Source organism: Schistocerca gregaria, chromosome 2 (assembly GCF_023897955.1).
Source record: "Schistocerca gregaria isolate iqSchGreg1 chromosome 2, iqSchGreg1.2, whole genome shotgun sequence".
In the NCBI taxonomy this organism is placed as follows: domain Eukaryota; kingdom Metazoa; phylum Arthropoda; class Insecta; order Orthoptera; family Acrididae; genus Schistocerca; species Schistocerca gregaria.
Genome location: NC_064921.1, coordinates 509603119 through 509630203, shown reverse-complemented (window position 1 = coordinate 509630203; position 27085 = coordinate 509603119). Strand labels below are relative to the sequence as shown.

Sequence of the window (27085 nt, the reverse complement as noted above, 5' to 3'; positions counted from 1 at the left end):
CAAGATGCAATTCACCTTCTTATATTATATTCAAAATTACTATTTGATACATAATAAATGACAGCTAACAACTTGTATACATGTCTCTGTACTACGTACATAACAGATCTGGTATTCAACTTGATAATCAACAATTACAATACATTTATTATCTGAAACATTTTGCATTCTTAGATTTCATGGAGCCCTTTCCTCCGCAACGCCCACTCTGTGGAACTCCTATTCGAACTCTGAAGGTAGGGTCGTCTGACTGCTATCCACTTTCGTACAGCCACTGGATCGTTAGGTCTGGTATCGGCACCTGCAATTTCAAATGCCTCCCAGCTGTGGGGTGCTCACTATTTATCGATTACTTTGTTATGAACATCTTTTCTCTGACATATTTATTTAAGGACGTGATACCTCTCATTCAAGGAGCAGGATGTATCACTAAAAGGGACTTACGTGTTGCAGTGGAACTTCAATATTTACTGACTGCATCTGGAAGAACTACAGTTCCTGGCTCAGAAGAGACCATCTGCTTATAAGATACTGATTTTAAAGTCACCGAAACACCTGTCTTAAGGTGTTATTACCTCTACAGGAACGATAATTTTATTGGAAATTGCTAAGGGTGGGGTGGCTGTTTTCATCAATGACAACTCTCCATCCCACTTACCATGGCCTTACAACCAGTTGCAGTGGAAGTTCTCACACCAGTTAAAATCACAGTGTGTCCTTTATATCTTCCACTTTCTGCTCAGTCTGGATGTAGGTGCACTGAAGTAACTCTTCCAGGCACTCTCCCACCCTTTTCCTCCTCATGGGTGACTTCAGCACGGACAATGTGCTGTCTGGCTAGTCTGCCACTGAGTGTCTCATGTGTTCATAGATTATGTGTCTTTTAACTCTGGTCAGATGACATTTTCTACAATTGCAGGGTCATATTCAGCCTTTGATCTTCGTTTTTCTACCTAGCTATTACAGACCCAGTTCACTGGGAAGTGGCCATAGGTTTGCCTTCCCTGAAACCACTTTCTGGTGTGGGTTCATCTGCAGACTTGGATGGTGGTAGACAGCAGGCTGCAAAGATGAATGGTTCAAAGGGCAGAGTGGTGTGGTGAGTCAGCAGGCCATCTTCAAACAACAGAACTATGTCCAGGAGGAAAATCTTGCTATGATATCCAATGAGCTGCGACAGCCATTTGTGTAATGATGAGTATCATTTGGCAGGCGTGCAACTTAGTGGAAATTCAGACACTTTCCAACTTCCAACCTCTGTGCCCTCAGTTCTGTAAGAGCACAAGCGAGGCGAATGATAAAAGATTGGAAGAGGAACTTTTAGGAGGAATTCATGAAATCTACTAATCTGTCCACTTCCACTGCACAAGGTTGGGGCTCGTAAGGGGCACTCGCAGAGTCTGATGAACTACCACTCTGGATTATATGGCACATCCTTCTAGCTCAAAAGGCCCTGAAAATCTCTGTGTTGTCTCAGTCATTGGCATTTAGTGTGGCGGTCAATCCAATCTTTGAGCAGATGTTCAGGAATCGGCCCCAGGCAACCAAGCCATTCAAGATACTTGCTACTAAGGTCTGATATATCAGCCATCTGAATAATCAGCAAGGCATGAAAGAAACTGCTGCCTTGGCATGTTCAGAGGCCCAAAGTGTTTTTAAGCTTGATACAAAAATAAAAGAAAAAAAACTTGTAATACAGATGACAGTTTTATAACAACCCAGAAAATGAATTTCCTCGGTTGTTCAGCTGTTTTCCCTGATGGAGTTAACAAAGTGTGCCTTGCAGGACAATTTACAGCTTGTGTTGTGGAGTTTAGGGCATTTTATATCCAGTAGACCAGTTGATTCAGCTCATCCATGACTCCTTACAGTGTCTTCAGTACTGTGGCAAGAATGTGATCTTTTTCTGGGTACCTGGACACATCAGGATTTGGGGAAAGGAAATAACCCACAAAACACGATGTTGGGACGGTGTTGTATGCAATGTGCTGTCCTCACGCACTCTGTCACATCATTGTCTGACTGATGAATTGTGCATCAGTGAGAAACTGTATCATTGGAAATGTCTGAAAAGAAACTGGTCACTCAAATTGAGCTCACAGTAGGCTTGGTAGACTTACTGCTGACATTGATGATGATGATGATGATGATGATGATGATGTCCTCCTTGCAGTGTCCGACGACAGCGACTCTGTCAGTCATTTAGTCCATATTGTGGTGGGCTCGGATGTGGCTTGCAAAACCGAGCTTTGCATTGAAGATCCGGTCGCATGAAGTGCAACACAGTTGCTCAGTGGATTTATATGTATAGATGTAATTAGCGTTGGACTTAGATTTGCGGAGCTTTCGTTTACCGTCCAGGTTCTTTAGGCAGATATGCTGGAATTGTTGCCTACTCTAGTGTACAGTTGAGCACCACTCTGATCGGTGCAATGCAAGCTCCTCCCAATGTTTGATCAGAATGCCACTGGCTGTGAAGTGGCGTTTGATGGTCTTTATATCACAGGTGTTGGCTGCCTTGCCGCCGCTTTCCATACGAGAGCTCTGAGTAGAACACTGCTTCGGGAAGTCTACTGTCATCCATGAGTATTATATGGGCACTCCATATCAGTTAGTGATTTATTAAAAGAGCTTCAATGCCCGGCAGTTTGATGTGATGCAAAATCTCTGTGTTTGGAACATGGTCTTTCCATTTTATGCGGAGAATTGATCTCGGACAGGGGAGATGAAAGCTGTCTAGTCTCCTAATACAAGCTTTATAACAGCACCAGGTTTCAGAGGCATAGAGTAAAGTTGGTGATATTATTGCTTTGTAGACCACAATTTTAGTTTGTAGTCTGAGATCATGTGATTTCCGTACTTGGTAATTCAGTTTGCTGAAAACTGATGCTGCATTGGCTGTACTAGCTGCAATTTCTGTTGTCAGGCTGTTGTCACTTCTAATTTGGCTACCTACACATTGCTGACATTACCGATGGAAGGAAGTGCTGCTCACAAGACTGTGCCTAGGGTATAGCCCTTAAACACACGATTTCCTGCTCCAGCAGGAGGATCCATCACCTTGTGAAGTTCGTAGACTGCCACTTTCTGGTCACCATAATGTGGCTTTATGTCTCTTATATACTGACATCAGGGCGGCCTTTGGTGTCACTGGAGTTCTGCCCACCATTGTTGCTGGTACTGACACCAGTGTTACATGGGTTCTGAAATTTTGTGAACTGTTTTGAGCCTCATCCCTAAAAGTGCTGGGGAGTGGAGGCAGACTTAAGTACATTATAAAATAGTTCAGTAGTGGTGAAAGCCTTTGTCCCCCCCTCCAAATCAATCCTCCTCTCCCTCCTCACACAAGAATGCTGAATTTTGGCCAGGCCGATAATGGCCATTATGTTGAGTGACCTGTATTCAAAATATAATAATACAAGTGTTGGAATTTAAGTAGTGGCAACTAGTTATTTACACCCCCCATGAACCATGGACCTTGCCGTTGGTGGGGAGGCTTGCATACCTTAGCGATACAGATAGCCGTACTGTAGGTGCAGCCACAACGGAGGAGTATCTGTTGAGAGGCCAGACAAACATGTGGCTCCTGAAGGGGGCAGCAGCCTTTTCAGTAGTTGAAGGGGCAACACTCTGGACGGTTGTCTGATCTGGCCTTGTAACACTAACAAAGACGACCTTGCTGTGCTGGCACTGCGAACGGCTGAAAGCAAGGGGAAACCGCAGCCGTAATTTTTCCCGAGGGCATGCAGCTTTACTGTATGGTTAAATGATGATGGCATCTTCTTTGGTAAAATATTCCGGAGGTAAAATAGTCCCCCATTTGGATCTCCGGGCGGGGACTACTCAGGAGGACGTCATTACTAGGAGAAAGAAAACTGGCGTTCTACGGATTGGAGTGTGGAATGTCAGATCCCTCGATCGGGCAGGTAGGCTTGAAAATTTAAAAAGGGAAATGGATAGGTTAGTCAGATATAGTGGGAATTAGTAAATTTCGGAGGCAGGAGGAACAAGACTTTTGGTCAGGTCAATACAGGGTTATTAATGTAAAATCAAATATGGGTAATGCAGGAGTAAGTTTGATAATGAATAGGAAAATATGCTGTTTGTAGTACCTTACCTGCATTCCTAGTGAGCACATTATTGTGGCCAAGATAGATACAAAGCCCACACCTACCACCGTAGTTAAAGTTCATATGCCAACTAGCTCTGCAGATGATGAAAGATTGATGAAATGTATGACGAGATAAAAGAAATTATTCAGATAGTGAAGGGAGACGAAAATTTAATAGTCGTGGGTGACTGGACCTCAGTAGTAGGAAAAGGAAGAGAAGGAAACATTTGGCATGGGAGTAAGGAATGAAAGAGGAGCTGCCTGGCAAAATTTTGCACAGAGCATTACTTAATCGTAGCTAACACTTGGTTCAAGAATCATAAAAAAAGGTTGTATACATGAAGAAGCCTGGAGATACTGGAAGGTCTCAGATTATTAAATAGTAAAGCAGAGATTCAGGAACTAGGTTTTAAATTGTAAGACATTTCCAGGGGCAGATGTGGACCCTGACCACAATCTATTGGTTATGACCTGTAGATTAAAACTGAAGAAACTGCAAAAAGGTGGGAATTTGAGGAGATGGGAACTGGATAAACTGAAGGAACGAGAGGTTGTAGAGAGCTTCAGGGGGAGCATTAGGGAACGATTTACAAGAATGGGGAAAAGAAGTAGAGTAGAAAAAGAATGGGTAGCTCTGAGTGATGAAATAGTGAAGACAGCAGAGGATCAACTAGGTAAAGAGAGGAGGGCTAATAGAAATTCATAAGTAGCAGAGGAGATACAGGATTTAATTGATGAAAGGAGAACATATAAAAATGCAGCAAATGAAGCAGGCCAAAAGGATTACAAACATCTCAAAAATGAGATCGACAGGAAGTGCAAAATGGCTAAGCAGCCATGGCTGGAGGACAAATGTAAGGATGTAGAGGCGCATATCACTGGGGGTAAGATAGATGCTGCCTACAGCAAAATTAAAGAGACCTTTGGAGAAAAGAAAACCACTTGTATGAATACCAAGAACTCAGATGGAAACCCAGTTCTAAGCAAGGAAGGGAAAGCAGAAAGGTGGAAGGAGTACATAGAGGGACTATACAGGGGTGATATACTCCAGGACAATATTATGGAAATGGAAGAGGATGTAGATGAAGATGAAATAGGAGATATGACATTGCGTGAGGAGTTTGACAGAGCACTGAAAGACCTGAGTCAAAACAAGACCCCGGGAGTAGACAACATTCCATTAAAACTACTGACAGCCTTGGGAGAGCCAGCCCTGACAAAACTATACCATCTGGTGAGCAATATGTATGAGACAGGTGAAATATCGTCAGACTTCAAGAAGAATATAATAATTCCAATCCAAAAGAAAGCAGATGTTAACAGATGTGAAAATTACCGAACTATCAGTTTAATAAGCCACGGCTGCAAAATACTAACACGAATTCTTTACAGACAAATGGAAAAACTGGTAGAAGCCGACCTCGGGGAGAATCAGTTTGGATTCTGTAAAAATGTTGGAACACGTGAGGCAGTACTGACCTTTCAATTTATCTTACAAAATAGATTAAGGAAGGGCAAACCTACGTTTCTGGCATTTGTTGACTTACAGAAAGCTTTTGACAATGTTAACTGAAGTACTCTATTTCAAATTCTGAAGGTGGCAGGGGTAAAATACATGGAGCAAAAGGCTATTTACAATTTGTACAGAAACCAGATGGCAGTTAAGAGACGAGGGACATGAAAGGGAAGCAGTGGTTGGGAAGGGAGTGAGACAGGGTTGTAGACTATCCCCGATGTTATTCATTCTGTATATTGAGGAAGCAGTAAAGGAAACAAAAGAAAAATTTGGAGTAGGAATGAAAATCCATGGAGCAGAAATAAACACTTTCAGGTTTGCCGATGACATTGTAATTCTGTCAGACAGCAAAGGACCTGGAAGAGCACTTGAATGGAATGGGCACTGTCTTGAAAGGAGGATATAAGATGAACAAGCAAAACAAGAATAATGGAATGTAGCCAAATTAAATTGGGTGATGCTGCGGGAGTTATATTAGGAAATGACATGTACATCTGCATCCATACTCCGCAAGCCACCTGACGGTATGTGGCGGAGGGTACCGTGAGTACCTCTATCGGTTCTCCCTTCTATTCCAGTCTCGTATTGTACGTGGAAAGAAGGATTGTCGGTATGCTTCTGTGTGGGCTCTAATCTCTCTGATTTTATCCTCATGGTCTCTTCGCGGGATACGTGTAGGAGGGAGCAATATACTGCTTGACTCTTCGGTGAAGGTATGTTCTCGAAACTTTAACAAAAGCCCGTACCGGGCTACTGAGCGTCTCTCCTGCAGAGTCTTCCACTGGAGTTTATCTATCATCTCCGTAACGCTTTCGCGATTACTAAATGATCCTGTAACGAAGCGCGCTGCTCTCCGTTGGATCTTCTCTATCTCTTCTATCAACCCTATCTGGTACGGATCCCACACTGCTGAGCAGTATTCAAGCAGTGGGCGAACAAGCTTACTGTAACCTACTTGCTTTGTTGTCGGATTGCATTTCCAAATGACATGCTTAAAGTAGTTAATGAGTTTTGCTATTTGGGGAGCACAATAACTGATGATGGTCGAAGTAGAGAGCGTATAAAATGTAGACTGGCAATGGCAAGGAAATCGTTTCTGAAGAAGAGAAATTTGTTAACATCGAGTATAGATTTAAGTGGCAGGAAGTCGTTCCTGAAAGTGTTTGTATGGAGTGTAGCCATGTATGGAAGTGAAACATGGACAATAAATAGTTTATACAAGAAGAGAATAGAAGCTTTCAAAATGTGGTGCTACAGAAGAAAGCCGAGAATTAGGTGGATAGATCACATAACTAATGAGGAGGTATTGAGCAGAATTGGAGAGAAGAGAGATTTGTGGCACAACTTGACTAGAAGAAGGGATCGGTTGGTAGGGCATGTTCTGAGGCACCAAGGGATCACCAATTTAGTATTGGAGGGCAGTGTGGAGGGTAAAAATCGTAGAGGGAGACCAAGAGATGAATACACCAAGCAGATTCAGAAGGATGTAGGTTGTAGTAGGTACTGGGAGATGATGAAGCTTGCTCAGGATAGAGTAGCGTGGAGAGCTCATCAAACCAGTCTCTGGACTGAAGACCACAACAACAACAGTTATTCATAACCAATACAAAAAAGTTGTGTGTTTGCACCTGTTACTGTCCTTCAAAGTAGTCACCGGCGTTGTGTGGAAGCAGTTGCCAGTGATGTGAAAGGTGTACTATACCATTAGCAAAGCCTGTTCTGTAGCTGGTGCGAATGGAGCTGCCTGCTGCCTGTCGAATCTCTGGAACAGATCTGAAGCGAATGCCATGAAGTGGTTCCTTCATCTTCGGAATCAAATCCAAGTCACAAGGACTTAAGTCCGGGGAGTATGATGGATGCTACAGTACTTCCCAGTCCCATCGACCGAACAGAGGAGCCACAGCTTGCACTGTATGTGCCTGCACATTGTCGTGCAAATGATGGGTGGGTTGCGCAGAAAGTGTCGCCACTTCTTTCGCAATGCTGGTCGTAGTTAATGTTTGAAAAATGAACAGTAATACTGTGCATTGACAGTCTGCCGTGGAGGAACATAATGCATTAAGATAAGACCATCAGTCGTACACGAGAATCACCATAACTTTCATGATACTGGGGCTCTGGCTCACTTTCCACTTTTGTGACGATCCATAATGACGCCATTCGTTTGATTGGCATTTCAGTTTTGGCTCATACGATGTGGCCCGTGTCTCATCCAGTGTTAAGACACAGCGTAAGAAAGCCTCTCCTTTGCGCTCATAGCACTGCAAGTGCGTCTGAGCAGCTTCGTAACACTTCCATTTCGGTGTTTCCATCAAGTCATGTGGAACCCATTGTGATGCAATTTTTCGCATGACCGGATGTTCCTTCAGGATGTGAAGCACAGTCATATGCGCTAATCCGGTTTTGTGGATGAGTTCGCAAATTGTATGGCATTGATCACTGTTCACTAATGGGGCAACAGCATGCATTTCTTTGCATTTCTTCTTCAGAGACACTAGGGCAACCTTAATGATGCATGTCTCCTACAGTTTTCTGACCTTCATTGAAGGCTTTTACACAACATGCCACTGTTCTGTACGGCAATGTCGATTCCCTGCATGCCTCTCGAAGACCTTGATGACACTGTTGTGCTGTACGACCCTGGCTCATTCAGTCTTGATGCAACTGCGTTGTTCCTGTATCAAAAACATAGTGACCCTGTTACGTTAGACCACTTGCTCACAAGTGACTGTGTTTCCCTCGATTGTGCGCACACAAATGACGTGGGACGGGTGAGTCCATTCGCTGAGAGGTAAGGTGGGTATGTCAACAATGTGTGCTATCAGTGACAATAGTAGATTCCATTGCATAGTGTCTCCACAGAAGTGTTGCCACTATTTAAGTTCCAACCTACTTAATAATAATAATAATAATAATAATAATAATAATATTAAGCTTGCCTTACAACATAAACTTATAAAACAACACTTTCCCACATACAAGTATGCACCACAAAATGTACTGGAGAATGATGAATACAAATTATACTGGAACAGAACCATTATAACAGATAAAACAACACCACATAACAAACCTGACATCATACTCATCAATAAAAAGAAGAAATTAACACAACTAATCGAAATATCCGTACCCAATACAACAAATATAAAAAAGAAAACAGGAGAAAAAATTGAAAAATACATCCAACTGGCTGAGAAAGTCAAGGATATGTGGCATCAGGATAAAGTTGACATTATACCAATTATACTATCAACTACAGGAGTCATACCACACAATATCCACCAGTACATCAATGCAATGCAGCTACATCCAAACTTATATATACAACTACAGGAATCCGTAATTATTGATACATGTTCAATTACCCGAAAGTTCCTAAATGCAATATAACATATACCGTACAGTTAAAAGGAAGTCGTGCTTGATCAAGGTCCGCGTCACTTTCTACTTCTGACCAGACATTACGTCTGAGATAAGAAAGAAATAATAATAATAATAATAGTAATAATAATAATAATAATAATAATAATAATTTATTAGTTTGTACTGTTTTATTGTTACGTGTATAACACTATAATTTAGTCTTATTCTAATTGATTTTCAATGCTGCTTTCAAACTTAATCTTTTCAGTTCCTATATTCACTATTGAAGTTTATCTGCTGTAAATACTACAGTGAAATGTCATCAGCAGAACGAAAGTAGTTCAGATGTGTTTCAGTAACTGGTACTCCATTTTCGTTTTGCTAGTTCAGAGATCTGAAAACAGTTCGAACCAGTAGTGGTGATATGAGATCTCTTCATCTTACACTTTCAATTTTGAATGACATCTAATGGAAGATGTGTCATTGACATATATTTTTTCATTGTACTAACTTAGATTAAATCAGTGTCTTGTTTCTCAAGGACAGTTAGTACAGCTTTTGTTGAAATGTAAAATCTATTATCCTCGGACAGTGATAATTCATTACTTATTGCTGTGATCTGTAATTTTACGCACAAATTACAAGTGGTTCATTGTGTTTGGCCTACTTGTAAAGCTAATTTGTTCCTTTGCTTGCTTAATCTCTAATGTGTATTGTTTGTTGTAGGTGATACTTTTAATGTGTAGAAAGCTCTAGTATTCTTTGACAAGCCATTCACCTTCTTACTCATGAAGGAGACAGTAATTGTAGTGTTCTTCTGGTTTCGGAAATTGTTTTCTTCCTCAAACAATTTGCAAATAATTTTGCGAGTTCTTTGTGTGTTCTTCTCCATCTTCACTTATTGCTATTGGAACATCTCCCAGAGCATTCATTTTTCTCGTAACTGAATGGCTTTTTACACATAATGTAGCTGTACTCCTGAAATGTCATATTTTCTGTGTTGGACTGTAGTAACTAATTAAGGATTTAGCAGAGACTGTATCGTTCATTAATAACCAAAGCAAAATTCATAGTGAATTTTCTTATGGTCAATTTTGCACTATGCTGAGGATGGAAAGAATAAAGCATCGTTTATTTTCTCGAAAAAACACACACATACTAACACATTTAACAATATGTACAAGGCAGTACATAGTGCCTTTTTACTTCATGCTTTGTTTTTTGTTTGTTTTCTATATAAGTGCTAAATAGCATCTAAAACTATTTTTCTCTTGTTGTAGAGGTGACTGTTTCTACCATTGCAACAGTTTTAATCGAAAACAGTTGTCTGTTTTCATTTCATTTTATTTATTCACAGAGTAAGCTTTTCACAATGTTGACTGGAATACTCTCTTTCAAATTCTGAAGGTGGCAGGGGTAAAATACAGGGGGCGAAAGGCTATTTACAATTTGTACAGAAACCAGATGGCAGTTACAAGAGTTGAGGGACATGAAAGGGAGGCAGTGGTTGCGATGGGAGTGAGACGGTTTTAGCCTATAGCCCATGTTAATCAGTCTGTATATTGAGCAAGCAGTAAAGGAAACAAAAGAAAAATTTGGAGTAGGTATTAAAATCCATGGAGAAGAAATAAAAGCTTTGAGGTTCACCGATGACATTTTAATTCTGTCAGGCAGCAAAGGACCTGGAAGAGCAGTTGAACGGAATGGACAGTGTCTTGAAAGGAGGATATAAGATGAACATTAATAAAAGCAAAACTAGGATAATGAAATGTAGTCAAATTAAATTGGGTGATGCTGCGAGAATTAGATTAGGAAATGAGACACGTAAAGTAGTTTGACTATTTGGGTAGCAAAATAACTGATGATGGTCGAAGTAGAGAGGATATAAAATGTAGACTGGCAATGGCAAGGAAAGTGTTTCTGAAGAAGAGCAGTTTGTTAACATCGAGTATAGATGTAACTGTCAGGAAGTCGTTTCTAAAAGTGTTTGTATGGAGTGTAGCCATATATGGAAGTGAAACGTGGATGATAAGTAGTTTAAACAAGAAGAGAAAAGAAGCTTTGAAAATGTGGTGCTACAGAAGAATGCTGAAGATTAGATGGGTAGATCACATAACTAATAAGGAGGTACTCAATAGAATTGGGGAGAAGAGAAATTTGCAGCACAGCTTGACTAGAAGAAGGGATTGGTAGGTAAGACGTGCTCTGAGGCATCAAGGGATCACCAATTTAGTATTGAAGGGCAGTGTGGAGGGTAAAAATCATAGAGGGAGACAAAGAGATGAATACACTAAGCAGATTCAGAAGGATGTAAGTTGCAGTAGGCACTGGGAGATGTAGCAGCTTGCACAGGATAGAGTAGCATGGAGAGCGGCATGAGACCAGTCTCTGGACTGAAGATCACAACAATAAACAAACTTTTCTTTGTCCAGGTGTCATACAAAATAAATAACTATTTGATTTCAAATATTTTGTCTTTCGTATGAGAAAACACTTGTAGGAATAAGCAACAAAGTAAAAGTATGTGGTTGTGGCAGTGTGAGGTTAGAGTTTAGGTGTTTGTCATACAAGAGGAAAACAAAAGGAACTGGAATTTTCTACCATCAATTATCCAGGGATTTTCAGCACCAAAAAGTGTCGACTGACGGGGTGTTACTCAAAAGACCACGTTCACGTTTCATGTGCTACTGTATGTTCACTACATTTTAAATCAGATGTTGTACCTATGGTCTATGAGCAGAACTGTGAATATACTGTGAAAGTTCCAAAACCATATGCTGTGCCAACTGTAAATCTTCCGGTTTGTGCAAGTGTGCGTATGGATGAAAGTCAATTGAAAGAAAGCAGACATGTTTCAGGTAAGAAAAAGCCTTTAAAAGTCACAAGGGACATTTAAAGTCTTATCAGTCAGGAAACGGGAAGTCGGTCAATCCATACGCAGTAAGTAGAGATTAGTGAATAAATGTGAATTGTTGTTAGATGGTCTTATTTGTAGCTACTCTTTAATGGACCTTGTCTATATCAACATCAACTGATCAGCTGATTCTAGAATATGAACTGTGACAGCTCGTTACGAAATTACAAGAACTTAAGCATAGGAACAAAAAATTTGCAGTTATATGTAGTGTTTTAACAGTGAGGGTAAGACTTGTGTGAGAGAAACTGGTCTTCCACTAGAAACAAAAAGTACTATAAATTGCCTGCAAAGAATCTGGCATCTAGTAAAGTGAGAGATGTTTTGTGGAAGATTTTCTTTGAAATGCAAGTTAGCTGTTTGCTCTCTGAAAAGTTCAGATTCCAACTAGAAAAGGATGATATAAGTAAAGCATTGAAAATTAGCACTATGTAGGAAACATTAGAATTTTTTTCCACACTTTGCAATTTTGACTTTAATGAGATAGTCCTCTTTTTGATTCCAGTGTGGCCCACAATTGTTGAATGATGTTTTACTTGTGATGAAGCTGTGGGTTAAGCTACTTCTCACTTTGAGTCGGTGCAATCTTGTCTTTTGATTAAATGAAAGTTAATGGTAGTCAGACATTTAATGAATGGATTATGTTACAGGGCCACTTAATGAAATGCTTATTGTTACGGTTTGCACACTGTGTTGAGATTTGAAGCAGCTGATGTATAGTTTGTGCAAATCATCTGAACAAAGTCTTAGATAGGTGTGGGAAGTGGAGGAAGCAAGCTTTCCCCTAGATTCAGACACACATTATTTTGGGCTGAAGTCGACTGACTTCTGCCAAGTCAGAACTAAGGAGACCTGGTTCAGCACATTATGCGCAAATAGCACAATGATTTTGATGTTACAATGACAAATGATGTTCCTAGAGTAAATAGTTTCAGTTGTAACCCCCACTTTGGACTGCAATGTTCAATGCACAAAAATAAATTCTGGAGCAACAGTGTGAAATTGTCAGTTTGTGAACCAAACAATAAAAGAGGAAAAATTCATCTGAGCCACAAAGAAATTATTGAGAGATCATTCTGGAATAGGCAAGAGGTGTTGGTAACCAAAAGTCCATCATTTGTTGCTCTCGACACAGCATAATAGTTGGCACTAGTCGAGTAACAGCAACTGATGTAGGTAGAGCCACAAGGCGGTATCATATTTGACTCACTACAGAAGCTCACATAACTGGTCTATGATATCAGCCTTGTACTCACTGCAGACAGATTTACGCAACGTTACACATATTAGTATGTCTGTGTCACCCACCTGTTTGCCTGACAGATGTACTCCCCCCCCTCTCTCGCCCTCCACACACACAGCTCTACTCTGCTACAGCTCTGCAAAGCTTTGATCCAGTCCTGTCTATAACATGGAAGTTGTGCACACGGCTCGGCATCCCCTTCAGTGTTGCAGATACTGGATGTGATATATTATTGTGGGGTAAGAGTGGCAACTGGCGCCTTTTGTACTAGCTCCTTGAACAGCCTTCTTACAGAGGCAGCAGCTCCTTTCTACATCTACATCTATACTCCGCAAGCCACCTGACGGTGTGTGGCGGAGGGTACCCTGAATACCTCTATCAAATCTCCCTTTCTGAGTTTTTTGCGCAATAGGTCCTTCTTTGGTGTGTAGTTTTGTTGACTTGCCTGTGGAGGGATTCAGGACACCATAGCTTGGCCCATTTAATCATTAAACTAACCAACCGAACAACCACTGTAGTGGAGGACAGCACAGTGGAAGCTGCCAGGGTCTGGGCGATGTCACAACTAAAGCCCCCAGGAAGACATCAGAAGCAGCCAGGGATGGCAGTACCAGATTTGGAGCTTCTCATTTAGGCCCAGGGACTAGTTTGAGTGTAGTTTCCCATCCAGGATTCTCCAGGATTATTGTTTAAACCATTGATGAAGCCAGTTTGATCCATGGCGTTTCTCTCAGCTTACGATAAGGAAAGACCAGGCAGCTAGCCTCAGGTACCTGGGAGAGGAGAAAGCTGTGATAGGGCTGCGACGGTGGGAGATGATGGACTCCCTGACAAAAAGAGATGCAGGCCAAGGGCCCACAATGAGAGCTGATTGCTTCACATGTGGTGTAGTACCAACACCAGCTGGTACTTCTGTTCTGCGACAGGCTCTCGGAAATGCTCCTGAAATGTGTGCACGCACACTGAGGTACTCACATGGAATGGACTGGCTGTGTCTGCTTTGTGTACCAGGGGTCGAGACAAGGTCCAAAAACTGTCCTGTAAGAGCACCTGAAGCAGCTCTGCCAGGCTTTGTCCTTTGACAGGCATGAACCTGCAAGAACCTAGGAATGTGTTATTCACTGAAGCCAGTGTAGCAGATCCTAAAACTTTCAGCATTTGCAGTTTAAAATTTAATTCTGGCAGCTCATTTGAGGCTGTATAGTATATATGATGTGCATCCTTTATTGTGAAGATCCACTACAAGGGTCCCATTGTTGTCAGCTGGAGGATGATTACATACAGGATGTGCGAGAAGACGCCCACAATGATTAATCACATAGACCCCAAGAAGGAACCTGCAATCTGGGCATGAACACACTCCTGTGAATATGTTCGTGTGGGCTACAGTGAGGATGACTAGGGTGCAGCTGATTGGTGTATCTGGCAGATGTTAAACTGTCACAACATTTTTGTGTTGCAAGATCAGTAGATATAGTAACCTAGAAATCTCCTAGTGGAACTGAGGCACAAATTGAAGCATCCAACATTCAAGAAATAGCAGTATCACTACCCAGCACCATTCTTCCTCTGTAAACACTCACCTTGCCTGACCTGAAATTACTGCCACTGAAGAAAGCTAGAGTGAAAGCTGGGTAGACAAGCCTGCCAGGTATACTGCAGGACCAGGTGAAGAAGCGCGTCACGCAATGTCTCCAGTTATTTATCTGTTTCCTGGTGAACAAATTCATGATCTGTACCTGCTGGATGGCCAGCTGGCACATTTGCATTATAATGCTGCACAGAAGTAAAGTAACAAATGGAATATTGGAAATTTGCCAAATAGAGAGTGTGACAATGAATGTGGTACAGTATATGCCATTGCAATTTAACCTTGCCTTCAAAAATGTTATGGTCAGTTTATAGTAGGTGATAAGATAAAATTTATAACTACATAAAATAATGGTGAAAATTTATGGACACAAAAAATTATGGCCAATTCTTCCTTTTCAATCTGAGATTAATGCTCCTGAACTGGAGTAAGTATCTTTGATGTAAATGCAATTGACTTCTCTGTTCCACCCTTCACAGAGAACATTTAGTAGGATTACAGTTTCTAATCTGTGTCGGACCATTCAGATTTATATTTTCTATGTTCGACTCTAAGCTTTATTTTTTCCTTTTCTAGAGAGAACCATCCCACTGCATTGTGGGAATGCTTCTGTGGTCGGCATCAGTGTCAATTGGTGCTGGACAAGTCACACGGCAGGGTGCTGATTGGAGGTCAAATTTTAATCCGAGCTATGTGCTTACATTCTCTGCAAAAAGGGTAACCTTAGTGTAGAGAGAGCTAAGGGAGGAATGGCAATTTTTGTAAACAATGTTTACTACTTATTGCTCCTCTTCCGCACAACTAGCCTACAAGCAGTCACTGTATCAACGTACATGCTTCACAGGTTGACCAAATGTTCCCTCTGCCCACCGCAATAAGAAGCTAGACAGTGAGACTTTCCATGCTCTACTTACTCAGCTCACCCCCCCCCCCCCCCCCCTCCTTTGTCTTCTGTAGTAATATGATTGCACAGTGTTTTTTGGGGATCTGCAGCCATCTACCCAAGGTATAGATCAATTTGAGAGCCTTCTCGTGTGTGTGTTCATTGAATATAGAGTGGACATGCACTTCAGCACTGCAACAGGATCATTCACTGCTATCAATGTCTCGGTTTACTCTCTGGCCTTTGCATGCGCTACTTAACAGGAAGTGGTCAATTACTTGCACCCAAGTGATCATTTTCCAATGTGGTTTCAACTGCCAGTCAGAATGGTGCCTGAAAGAAAACCACCATAATGGGTGCTCAGCAGGGCAGAGATTATGTTCTACATACAACTTGCAGGATATGATATAGGCGAATGTCCAGGAATTGCTGGATCATATTACCAAAGTGATCCACCATACTGCTGAAGCATCCATTCTACATTCTTTGGGTCAGGTGAAAATAAAGCCTGTCCCTTGGTGGAGCAACTAATGCTGCTGTTCAATCGAGATAAGGTAGGTAGCTGTGTGTAAGTCCAGGTGCCCGCCAATTGCTGAGAACTTCACAGTCTTTCGGGTATCAAGGGAAAAATGTCACCTTGTTATTCATGAAAGGAAAAAAAAGATTATGGCAACAGTTCTTAAACACCATAAACCATTCCACTAAGAGTACAGTTGTATGGGGGACCACCAGGAGGGTTTCTGGAAGAGGAGGGAGGTGCCTAGTGACTGCTGTAATGGGAAATTGAAGTCTCCTGACCAACCTGCAAGACACTACCCATACTATGGTGACCTATTTTGCCACAGTTACCTCCACTGGCAGTCAGTATTGGAGTTTCCAGCGCTACAGGGTGGCTGCCAAGAGGGGCTGTTGGGACTTCAGCTACACCACTGTTGAAGAATACAGCTGCCCCTTTTCCGCGTGGATGCGGGATTCTGTGTTCTCTGCTTCTCATGATATGTCGCGTGGTCACAATAGGGTCCATTATATTGTTTTACAGCTCCTCAGAGTGAAGCAAAGAAATCCTCTTTGCCTTTTTTAACTTCATTGAGCGTCAGGACACTCTCCTGACTAATGGCGAGAGGCAATTTTAATTCTCCTTTCAAAGCCTGAGGGGGACTGTAGATGCCCAGATAGTTATTACAGTGTTGGCACACTAGCTGCTTCAGAAAGACAATGGAGCGGATGGTCAACTGCCACCTAGTCTGAACCTTAGTCTAAGCAGTCCTTTAGTTGCTTTCAGTGTGAGTTCAGGAAATATCACTTCATCTTTAATAACCTGTCCCTTCTGGAAGTGGCTAAACAACGAGAAAGCCCATGATAACATTTGGAGGCACAATATCCTCAGGCAGGTCTATGAAGTGGGGTTTTGAGGATTTCTTCCCAACTTCGTGGTCTTTCCTGTCAACATGTTATTTTAGATACAGACTCTGTAATCACTAAGAGCAAAAGAACAGTGCCCCTCAACGTAGTGTTTTAAGTGGGACTGTCTTTGTTGAGCGAATCGTCAGTGGTCTTTCTTACCTTTAGTCAACTTTTTTAAACATTATCACCTTTTTCAACCTGTTTTATCTGTTTGGGAAGAAAGTGAGTTATTTATTTTTGTTTGGAAGTTTCTTTATCCATTATCGTTAATTTGACTTTTTGGAATGCTCCAATGATGAAAATATATAAATTTTAACCTGAGAGGCTTCTGAAATTTGTGACAGATTATTCATTTTTTCTTTTTCTTTTTTTACATTTTTCCTTTTTTTTAGTTACAGCCAAATGATCATCTATTATGACTGCTTCTTTTTTTCCCCGGAATCTAATTTTGCTGTAGTAACAAAACTGCTGCTGTGTTTGTTCAGTTTTGAAAATAAACTGTTTGAAATGAGAAAATGTAAATCCCATAGTGACTGGATTGAAAAAGACAGTTTGAAAAGTAAAGTCTCTCTGTATAGGGACAAAAAAATTAGTGAAAGTGAACTACTTTGCTGTGTAAGTTTTTGCTCTATTAATTTTGAGACAAAGCTTTCGGGCAATTTTAACAACTCATTCTGAACGAAACATGAGTGTAACTTTGAAACTAAACGTTGACCCCCATCACTTATATTTACAACTTTCAGTTCAGACACAACCTTAAAATACGCCAACAGTTGGGACGTTAAATATTGAGGATAGTTCCATCACTGCTGAATTGATTTGGACAATGGAATTGGTAATTTCCATTGCTCTATGGATTCATCAAATGATATTTGTAATGTTTTTGAGATGATTATCTGTGATAGTGTTCGCTTTTGTCTAAGAAAATGGGATACCTAATAACTGATGGACTGGCACCATATTTCTGGGAACATATGTTAGATGAAGCATGTTTGTAATATTACACATTGATTTTCGATGAAACTGTTAAAGTTAAAGGTAAAAAAGAATTACAAACTACCTCGACATTTTGGTGGGAGAATAAGTATTCCATAAGAATACGTCATCAAACAGTTTTCTGAATTTGCAAAGCATATGGTGAAATGTTGGATCAGAAATTATGTTAAGCACTTTCTGAAGTCAAATTGTCCCTAATAAATGCCTTATGTGGCATCACATGGACCTAACATCAATGAAGAAGTGTTTAAGTTTTGAGATAATGATGTCCAGAAGACTCGAGGCAGACAACGTATAAACATTGAAACTTGTAAAATTCATACAATGCATAATGACTGTGAAGTGTTTAGGTGAAGAAGCATCCAAATTTCTGGTCAATATTTACTGTTATTTTGGCAGTTGGCCTATTTGATGAGATGAACTTTAAGGAATTCACTCTAAGTTTAACATTCCATATCACAAGTTCTCGAGGCATGCAACCATATGGTGTCTTACTTTAGGGCCTTTAGCCAGTTGGATTTTGGAACAGTGGGATAGCATTCAATAATACTTTCTTAACTATATGCCGTTGAAAAAGAATTCTATGACTATTGAGTCAAAATCCTACTGTGCCATTGTGAATGCTTTAAAAAAACTGTCAATGAAAGCAGAACCTCATTTCATAATTTCATCTGTAGAACTATTCAGTAAGTTTGCTCACTGTTTCCAAAGCCAAACACTTTTCATCACAAGTTGCACACAGAAATAGAAAACATGCTTCAAACCTTTTGACTTCATATTGTGAAGGTAGAGGAAATTGAGAGCATTTCTGAGTGATGAACCTTTTACATCAGGTAATCTGCTTTCTCTTGATCTAGTTGTTAGTGGGCAAGTAACTTAAAGAGCCTGGTAAACTAGAAGGACATGATAAGGTGTAGTTTTTAAAGAAAGCCCATAAACATTAAATGCTGTTAAGTTTTAGGTTTTTAGACCCCAGAGGAAAAATAAAGAATAGAAGGTCTCAAAAGTTGACATTTGATGTCTGGCAGGATTACTTATTAGACAAGTGGGAGGTTGCACCATTTGAAAAGATGACCCAGATTCAGATAACATAGATATTGACAGTTACTGGCAGCAGTGGCGCATCTCAAAAAGAGAATCATCATCCATGAAATTATGGTGTCCAAATGTTTCAAAATTTGTTAAGGCTTCTGTTACACCATTCCCTGGAAGTGTAGACACAGAAAATATTCCATTTTGAAACACACGTTAGGAGAAGACAAAGCAGGGATGGCCAAAAGAATTTTAAACAGTGTTTTGATTGAAACTTCCTGGCAGATTAAAACTGTGTGCCCGACCAAGACTCGAACTCAGAACCTTTGCCTTTCGCGGGCAAGTGCTCTACCATCTGAGCTACCGAAGCACGACTCACGCCCGGTACTCACAGCTTTACTTCTGCCAGTATCTCGTCTCCTACCTTCCAAACTTTACAGAAGCTCTCCTGCGAACCTTGCAGAACTAGCACTCCTGAAAGAAAGGATATAGCGGAAACATGGCTTAGAGTTTGAGTCTCGGTCGGGCACACAGTTTTAATCTGCCAGGAAGTTTCATATCAGCGCACACTCCGCTGCAGAGTGAAAATCTCATTCTGAGTGTTTTGATTGTTAGCAATGCTTGAGAGCAGTACCACCATTTTCTTTCTGTGTATGGACAGCAAGTACATGCAAATTATACTGCTTATAAGGAAGAATGTGAAAAGAAGAAAGGAAAATAAAACTTGAAATAGAAGAAAAGCAGAAAGACGAACAAAACCAAAGCTATTCGGAAAAGAGGATTAAAAAGACAAATAAGATGAAAAAATCAATTGACTTTAAGACAACTCCCTGAAAGACAACAGAAAAGAACGCCGACTACCTAAGGAGGCATGAGAACTACTCTCTCAAGCTTCACTTAAAAAGGTGCGTGAGACTGCACAAATTGTGAAGGTAGAAGAGAGGCAGGAACAATTATGAAAAATCCTGAAAAGAAAATCTAGTATGTTTACTTCATTTTTTGCTTAGATTCCTAAGACACAGTACCCCAAAAAATATCTTGTTGATTTTCTTTTGTTACTGAAGTGTAGAATGACACAAATTGTAAAAACTTAATGTACGAGGGTCAGTCAAAAAGTAATGCCTCCTATTTTTTTTTCTACGTTTAATTGTCAGGAAATTTAAATGCATTTACATAGGTTGAAAACCACAACATTGAGGATCATTTTGTCATTTTTCAATGTAATCTCCGCCCATCTCTACAGTTTTGGTCCATCTTTGAACAAGGGCATGTATCCCAGCACGGTAAAAATCACAGCTCTGCTTCCTAAGCCATTGACGCACGGATGTTTTGACGGCCTCCTCATCTTCAAAATGAATCCCACGATGAGCTTCTTTTAGTGGCCCAAACAGATGGAAGTCGGATGGTGCCAGGTCAGGGCTGTATGGGGGATGAGGCAAAACTTCCCATCCAATTTTGACAATCTCGTCAGAGGTGTGACGACTGGTGTGTGGTCTTGCATTGTCATGCAAAAGAAGAACATCTGCCATTGATTTTGTTGGGCGAACTCGCTGAAGACGTGCTTTAAGTTTTTTGACGGTTGTGACGTATTGAACAGAATTTATTGTGCATCCCTGCTCCAAAAAATCAACCAGAATCACACCCTCTGTATCCCAGAAAACTGTTGCCATAACTTTCCCTGCCGATCGCACAGTTTTGAATTTTTTCTTCCTCGGCGAGCTTGTGTGACGCAACTCCATTGACTGCCTCTTTGATTCGGGTTCAAAAAAATGCACCCATGTTTCGTCCCCGGTCACAATTTTTTTCAGAAACTCATCTCCCTCCAAACGGAAGCGCTGCAAGTGTTGGGAGGCTATTGTTTTCCTTGCCTCTTTATTCTGATCGGTTAACATTCTTGGAACCCACCGTGCACAAACTTTTGAGTACCCCAATTGTTTAATAATCGTGATCACACTGCCTTTACTAAGAGAAATAATGCGACACACTTCATCTGCAGTCACCCGACGGTCACCACGAATGATGTCATCAACTTGCTGAATGTTGTGTTGAGTCACTGCACTCACCGGCCTGCCGCTCCGCTTTTCGTCAGTCAACGGTGTTAGCCCTTCAGCTTCCTTACAACGATGAACCCATCGTCTAACAGTGCTGACATCCACTGTCACAACACCATACACCTTCTTCAGTCTTTCATGAATGCGTATGGGCGTTTCACCTTCTGCATTCAAGAATTCAATCACATAACGCTGTCTCAAACGAACATCGATGTCGGCCATCTGACAAACTTCTGCTGTGCTGCCACCTGTTGACACAGAAAGTTACTACTGCAGTGGATTGCAGAATAAGGTTTGAGGAATGGCGCCAAATTCAAATTTTTCACTTAACTTAATTTTTTTAAGTAGAAAAAAATGGGAGGCATTACTTTTTGACCGACCCTCGTATATTTTGTTTATGAATTAAGATTAGGCTACCAGTATCAAATTACCAATACTGAGTTAACAGTGTACCTGCGTGTATTAATACACCTGTTGAAGGAAAAAAATGGCCATACCCTGTCCAGGGTCATAATAGATAAATTTATTAGGGTGTTAACCAGGATGTTGTCAAAAATGAAAACAATTCATTTCTGTCCCATCTGTTTATTGAAATAACTTGTCACATTTAATAAACTTTTAAAAATGGTGAGAAGGGTGACATAATATTTTGAAGTGCCTTGTGGCTCCCTACCCTTTCTTTGCATAGCTTTTAATAGTGTAATGTTGACAGCTACATGTGGTGTCCAGTGTTCCTTATTTTTTGTGATTTCTTTGTCTTTTGTTCCTCTTTGATCCTTCCAATTACAAATCATCAATTGCAAATGACTATTCGGTGGTTGAAGGAATGGGCAGAGAAAAGGGGTTTAATTTTTAAACCAAGAAGTGTGCATGCATTCATTTTAATCATTCCTGTTCTGTTTTAAACTGTTCTGAGTTGAGGCTGGGGTACAATTTTCATACGTTTAAAGACATGATGTGGTTTCTGGATCTCAAATTACACTATGCTAGTTGGCGCAGTGTAGGGACTTGAAAAGATGGTCCTTCAAAGCAAGCGCACTTTCAAATGTGGTAGCTACAGTTCACAAGGAGCAGACCAAACTTGTCTACCCAAGTTTTTCAGCGACCAAACAAAATATTATCACTGGTGGAGCAAGGAATAATTCTATCAATTATGAGTATGGGAAATCGGAACTTACGTATGGAAGAAGGAAGAAATGGATGAGAAGTCGAGAGAACCTATAATGGTTCGAGGAAGGAAAGCTGTAACACTGTAATTCCTTGTGGCATGCAATTTATACACAAGTTTACAGTATTGTTTAAAATTTCAAAACGTATATCATCAGGAATAATTTTAGTGCGTCTTGTGGATAAGAGGTGGCCCTGCACAAGAAGTAACAATGTTTACATTACACAAAATGAGAAAACAAGGCTCTTTAATGTGCACCCAGATACCAGGTGGGCTCTTTTCACTGCAAAACCACCTTGTGTAATACACTTCACAGAGTGAACCTTTACACGATGAGACTTGCTTTGCAAAACTGTTGTGCAAAGGCATTTTACATAACATAAATGCACCTTAATGATGTAATGAACTTGTAAACAGTGCATAAATAGTAAATTTTGTATGTTGAGACATTTTATTTGTGACAGTGCATTAGAGCTTTGTACCACGTGCTCCCAGCTCACCTCCACATTGCTGGTGACACCATTCCAATGGATAATTACAGATCATCCAGCATTGGGCCCAACCTTAGTAAGACGGTTGCTCAGAAAGTAATGCACCACTTTTTTCAACTATTCTTTACTGAACATAATGAGAATTACACACATGAAGGAACGTTGTTTTATCTACACTCTTTATTTTTCCACATAATCTCCATCCCGTTCTGTGGCCTTTTCTCAGTGCGGAACATGGGCGTGTGTGACCTATCGGTACACATACTTTTGAATATCCAAGAGTGTGGATCATTGTATCCACACTTCCATTGCTGATTGACATATGCAGCGACAATGGATGGTCTCCCCGACAGCTGCAAATCATGGATCTCTGCCAAACCGCCTTCTGATGACCTCACCCTCTATGCCCAGGGACTAAACTGTACTTTTGTCAACAGCAGATCCTCCATAGACTTTTCACAAGTGTTTGTGAATATTACCCACAGTTTCTTTCTCTGCAGTGAGAAATTCAATGTTGGCATGTTGCTTATAATGTATATCACCTACGGACGCCATTTTGGAACTGTCCTACAGCTATGCTATCTGTTGGAAGTGATGGAAACTTGGTGTGCTCACTCAGGAGACTTCAAATAATACATATATAACATTTTCCATTCACAGCATTGTTTTCAGCTGAGGCAAAAAAATGTGGTGCATTACTTCATGGGCAACCCTCATAGAATAACTCTATTTCTAGTTATGACTTACGAAGGCAGGCAGAAACAACATGAGAAACAATAAATATGGAAAAAAGCTTCATGAATAATAAAGACAAATGTGGACTTTAAGCATCATCACCACACCGCCTCTCCTCCCTCCTGCACCTTAATTATTCATGTGACAGTTTTGAATGATTTAATGATTGTGTGTGTCAGGCACTATGAAAGCTGTTGAGAACACAGTTGGGATCATGTCATCATATTTTTAAAATTTTTCCATTATGGCTGAGTTAGGATAAAGCTACAGCTTCCTACAAGAAATCTGGAGAAAATCCCTGTCCACCTTCATGAAAGCAGTCAAGAAACAGAATGTACAAAGTTATCATGGGTTTAAATTTTGGGCTGAGTCACATGCTTATACGAGCCCATCACGTTACTGTTTTTAGGTGATAATTTTAATCAACCAGTTGGTACATAATTTGGATGGACTTAGCATGTGAATCTCTCTTGTAAACAGTTTTGCACTTGAAGCTCCATAAATATTTTGTGGAAGGTTATTGTTCATAAGGTTCTCGGTGGTCAACATTAGCCAGATTCAAAGCCTGTCTCCCACTTTCATTTGCAGTATTTGAGCAATTTCCAGATAATCTGAAATATCAGTAACATTTTCTTCCTTATGGTTTGCTCAAATATGTAACGTGCTATTTTAATAGCATTATGGTCTCTCACCGTAAAAGGCTTACTGCAAACATGAAAATGAACATGCTCATTCCTTTTTACTCATATAGTGACAAATTGTCCAAGTTGAACAAATGGCATTAGTTTGCTGAAACTTGGGAAATTACTGAGCTAAAGGCTTATATCATGCTGCTGAGAACGTCATCTAATCAGTGCCACTTCTGGTCATTTTCATAGCCACTTCATTTTTAATTTTGATTAAATTGCCATTTTTTGACTGAAATATCATTTTGGCAACTATTCGTATGTATTAGATCCTCCTCCTAGATTTACTTGCATCTTATTAAAATGATACCAAGAGGTTTTACTTCTGGAGTAAGAATAAAAATGTGAATTAGGCAGCTTCTGTATTTACATCTACGAACTATTGAACTTTATGTTTCAGCTACACTTTCACACTCATCAAGGCTTGTTCTTGTGTTGCTGTTAGAGTATTACATTTAACATAAGGTGTCCACTTACACAAAAAATTGTCGTTTGTTTACACATTGTATGATGTGTGTTCAGATTTCTCCTGAATTGATATTCTCCTCCTCATTTCCTCTCTTTTTGTTTTATGTACTGATTATACATGAGTATCATATCATCACTCTTTTTTTACTATTTTTGTCTCTCTATTTACAGAACATTGTTGTTAATAAGTTTGTAACATCTCCAGTAAAAATGCCAGCCAAATTAGTAATGCCAGCATCTACAGTTGTGAAGATTCCTACAAAAATTCTGCCTGCACCTACAAGTATGCAACAATCTCTTGGGGGTGTTGCAACAGTTTCTGGTGCTACATCAGCAGTTTCAACAGTTAATACTAGTGTCAAGCCACTGAGCCCTCAGAAAGTCATCATTAGGCAGGTTAGTGACTTTTATTATTTAGCAGCTAATCATTAGTTGCATAAGAGAAACAAAGTGACATTTAAAGATATTTAAAGCTGTTGCATTAATAGGCTGTTATAATATTATGCAAAAGTAAGTAGCTTCTTACGTTCGACCAAGATTATAATAATTGATTAGCGGTGCTATGGTTGGGATGTTCAGCGTCTGTTGTTAATCAACTCCTACAACGTTTCATTTATGATGCACATGAAGATTTTTTTATTTTCAATCATTTATTCAGGTGTTGTATATTCCTATCAGCACCATACACTTTCATACGATTTCCTGGCAACAGGTTCAGAGTGATGCAAAGGAAGAAACCTTACAGATGTCATAATTGTGTGCTGACAAATAAGAGCCTACATAATCAACAGGGTTTTCATCATTTAGGAAAGCTGGCAGGTAATAAAGTAACATTGACACAATGAGCAATAAGCATCCAGCAAAAGTTATATTAACTGTTTAAAGGTTAGGCATTTCATTATTTCTTGGAATACTATACACAATCTGTAGGCAATTTCATAAAGGTTAACTAGTTTGTAATATTGCTATTCATGAACACATCCAATTTAAATTAAAAGGGGCCACAATGACCAAAAACTTAACTGTCATAATTGTCATGACACTTGACAGCACTTCCATCAGATCATGTAATAAGGAACTATAATATAAGGAAAGAATATTAAAGATAATACAGACTGATAATTAGAATTCAAACAAAACCTGAACCTTGTGAATTTAAATCAAACATAGATAAGTGTTAGAAATGACTCAAGCTGTGTGAAATGACAGTTTTTCCTCAAAATTCATCTAATATGGGACATGTACTATCTATTAAAAATGTTATGAGACAGATTTTATCCCTGGAGTGTAAGTGAGGTTTGTGCAGTAACTATAGTGACAGTTTGAAGTAACAGCTTCAAACAACAAATGTGCAATTAGCCAGTCAGTTGTAAGCAGACAGTGTTAAGTAGTGGATGTATGACTGCTTTGTATCAATGTTGTTGTGTTACAAATTACAGTGGAGCAATATCTCTCAATCAAGTGTTAATGATATTGTCAGGAACATTTTTAAGAAGATAAAAGTGTGTGCAGAGTTTGTCTTGCACACCTTGATTCCTGAACGAAAGCAGTTATTTGGGCACCTGCTGGAATGTGATTGAAATGTAAAATGTGGATAGTTCTTTTCTGGTATAAAACTATCATGGATGACAAGACTTGGTGTTGTCAATACTGAGCGACCACAGAACTACAGAGTGCACAAATTCACATGAAAAGTCAATGCAGTGACAAAATAACAGACATTCAAATCAGTGTGGCACTTGAAACGATCAGTATCCCAAAGGAGGACTTGTTTGATAATTTCACATAGTTGTATGAAGATCCTGTGCATTGTACGCAGGTGGGAGATACTGTTTAGAACACATGAAGCATTAAAACCAACGTCTTAATGTTTCTCTATTTTTTAAAATTAATCCAGTGTTGAAACTTTTTGGACTGATGGGTAGGAAGTTTTTTAGAATGTCCTTAGTAGTTACTGATGCTTTTTCTCATGTGCCTTAAGGCAGGTTACATACAAGTAGTGTACTCCTCATACATTTATTAAAAATCTCAAAGCCAGTAGCAGTGGCAGTGGCGTGGTTTCCATGGGGACTGCCTTGACAATGGAAGGTCCGTGGTAGTTTAAAATATTGTACTTTGGTTTTGATCCAAGCAACAATCTACTGTTAGAGCCATATAAGCACACCTCGGAGCTCTGTTCAAAGCTTCACTATGTCACTAACTCTCCTCTGCTCTTCTACATATCCTACATACTTTTCCCTTTGAAGTATTTAGCTAGTAAGGTGTTAGGAACAGTGTAACATCCGGTCAATCCAGCACTGAAGTCAGTTTGGTATGCCAGCTAGGACAGTGAACACATTACAGTATGATAAAGTTAAGGGAAATCATGGCTGGAAAAAAGTAGCTCAGCAGGGTGTTGAATGTTGCAAGGTTACTTACAATGTATACTAT

At 40.0% G+C, this 27085-nt stretch overlaps 1 protein-coding gene across 2 annotated transcripts in view; it reads left to right on the top strand.

Moving 5' to 3' along the window:
* LOC126329139 (protein lin-54 homolog) overlaps positions 1–27085 on the top strand; it is a 236570-nt gene that overhangs the window by 49341 nt on the left and 160144 nt on the right. For both annotated transcript variants that reach the window (XM_049996128.1, XM_049996129.1), the window contains exon 4: positions 24827–25051. In XM_049996128.1, the coding sequence (XP_049852085.1) occupies positions 24827–25051 (225 nt within the window). The remainder of the gene's footprint in view (positions 1–24826; positions 25052–27085) is intronic.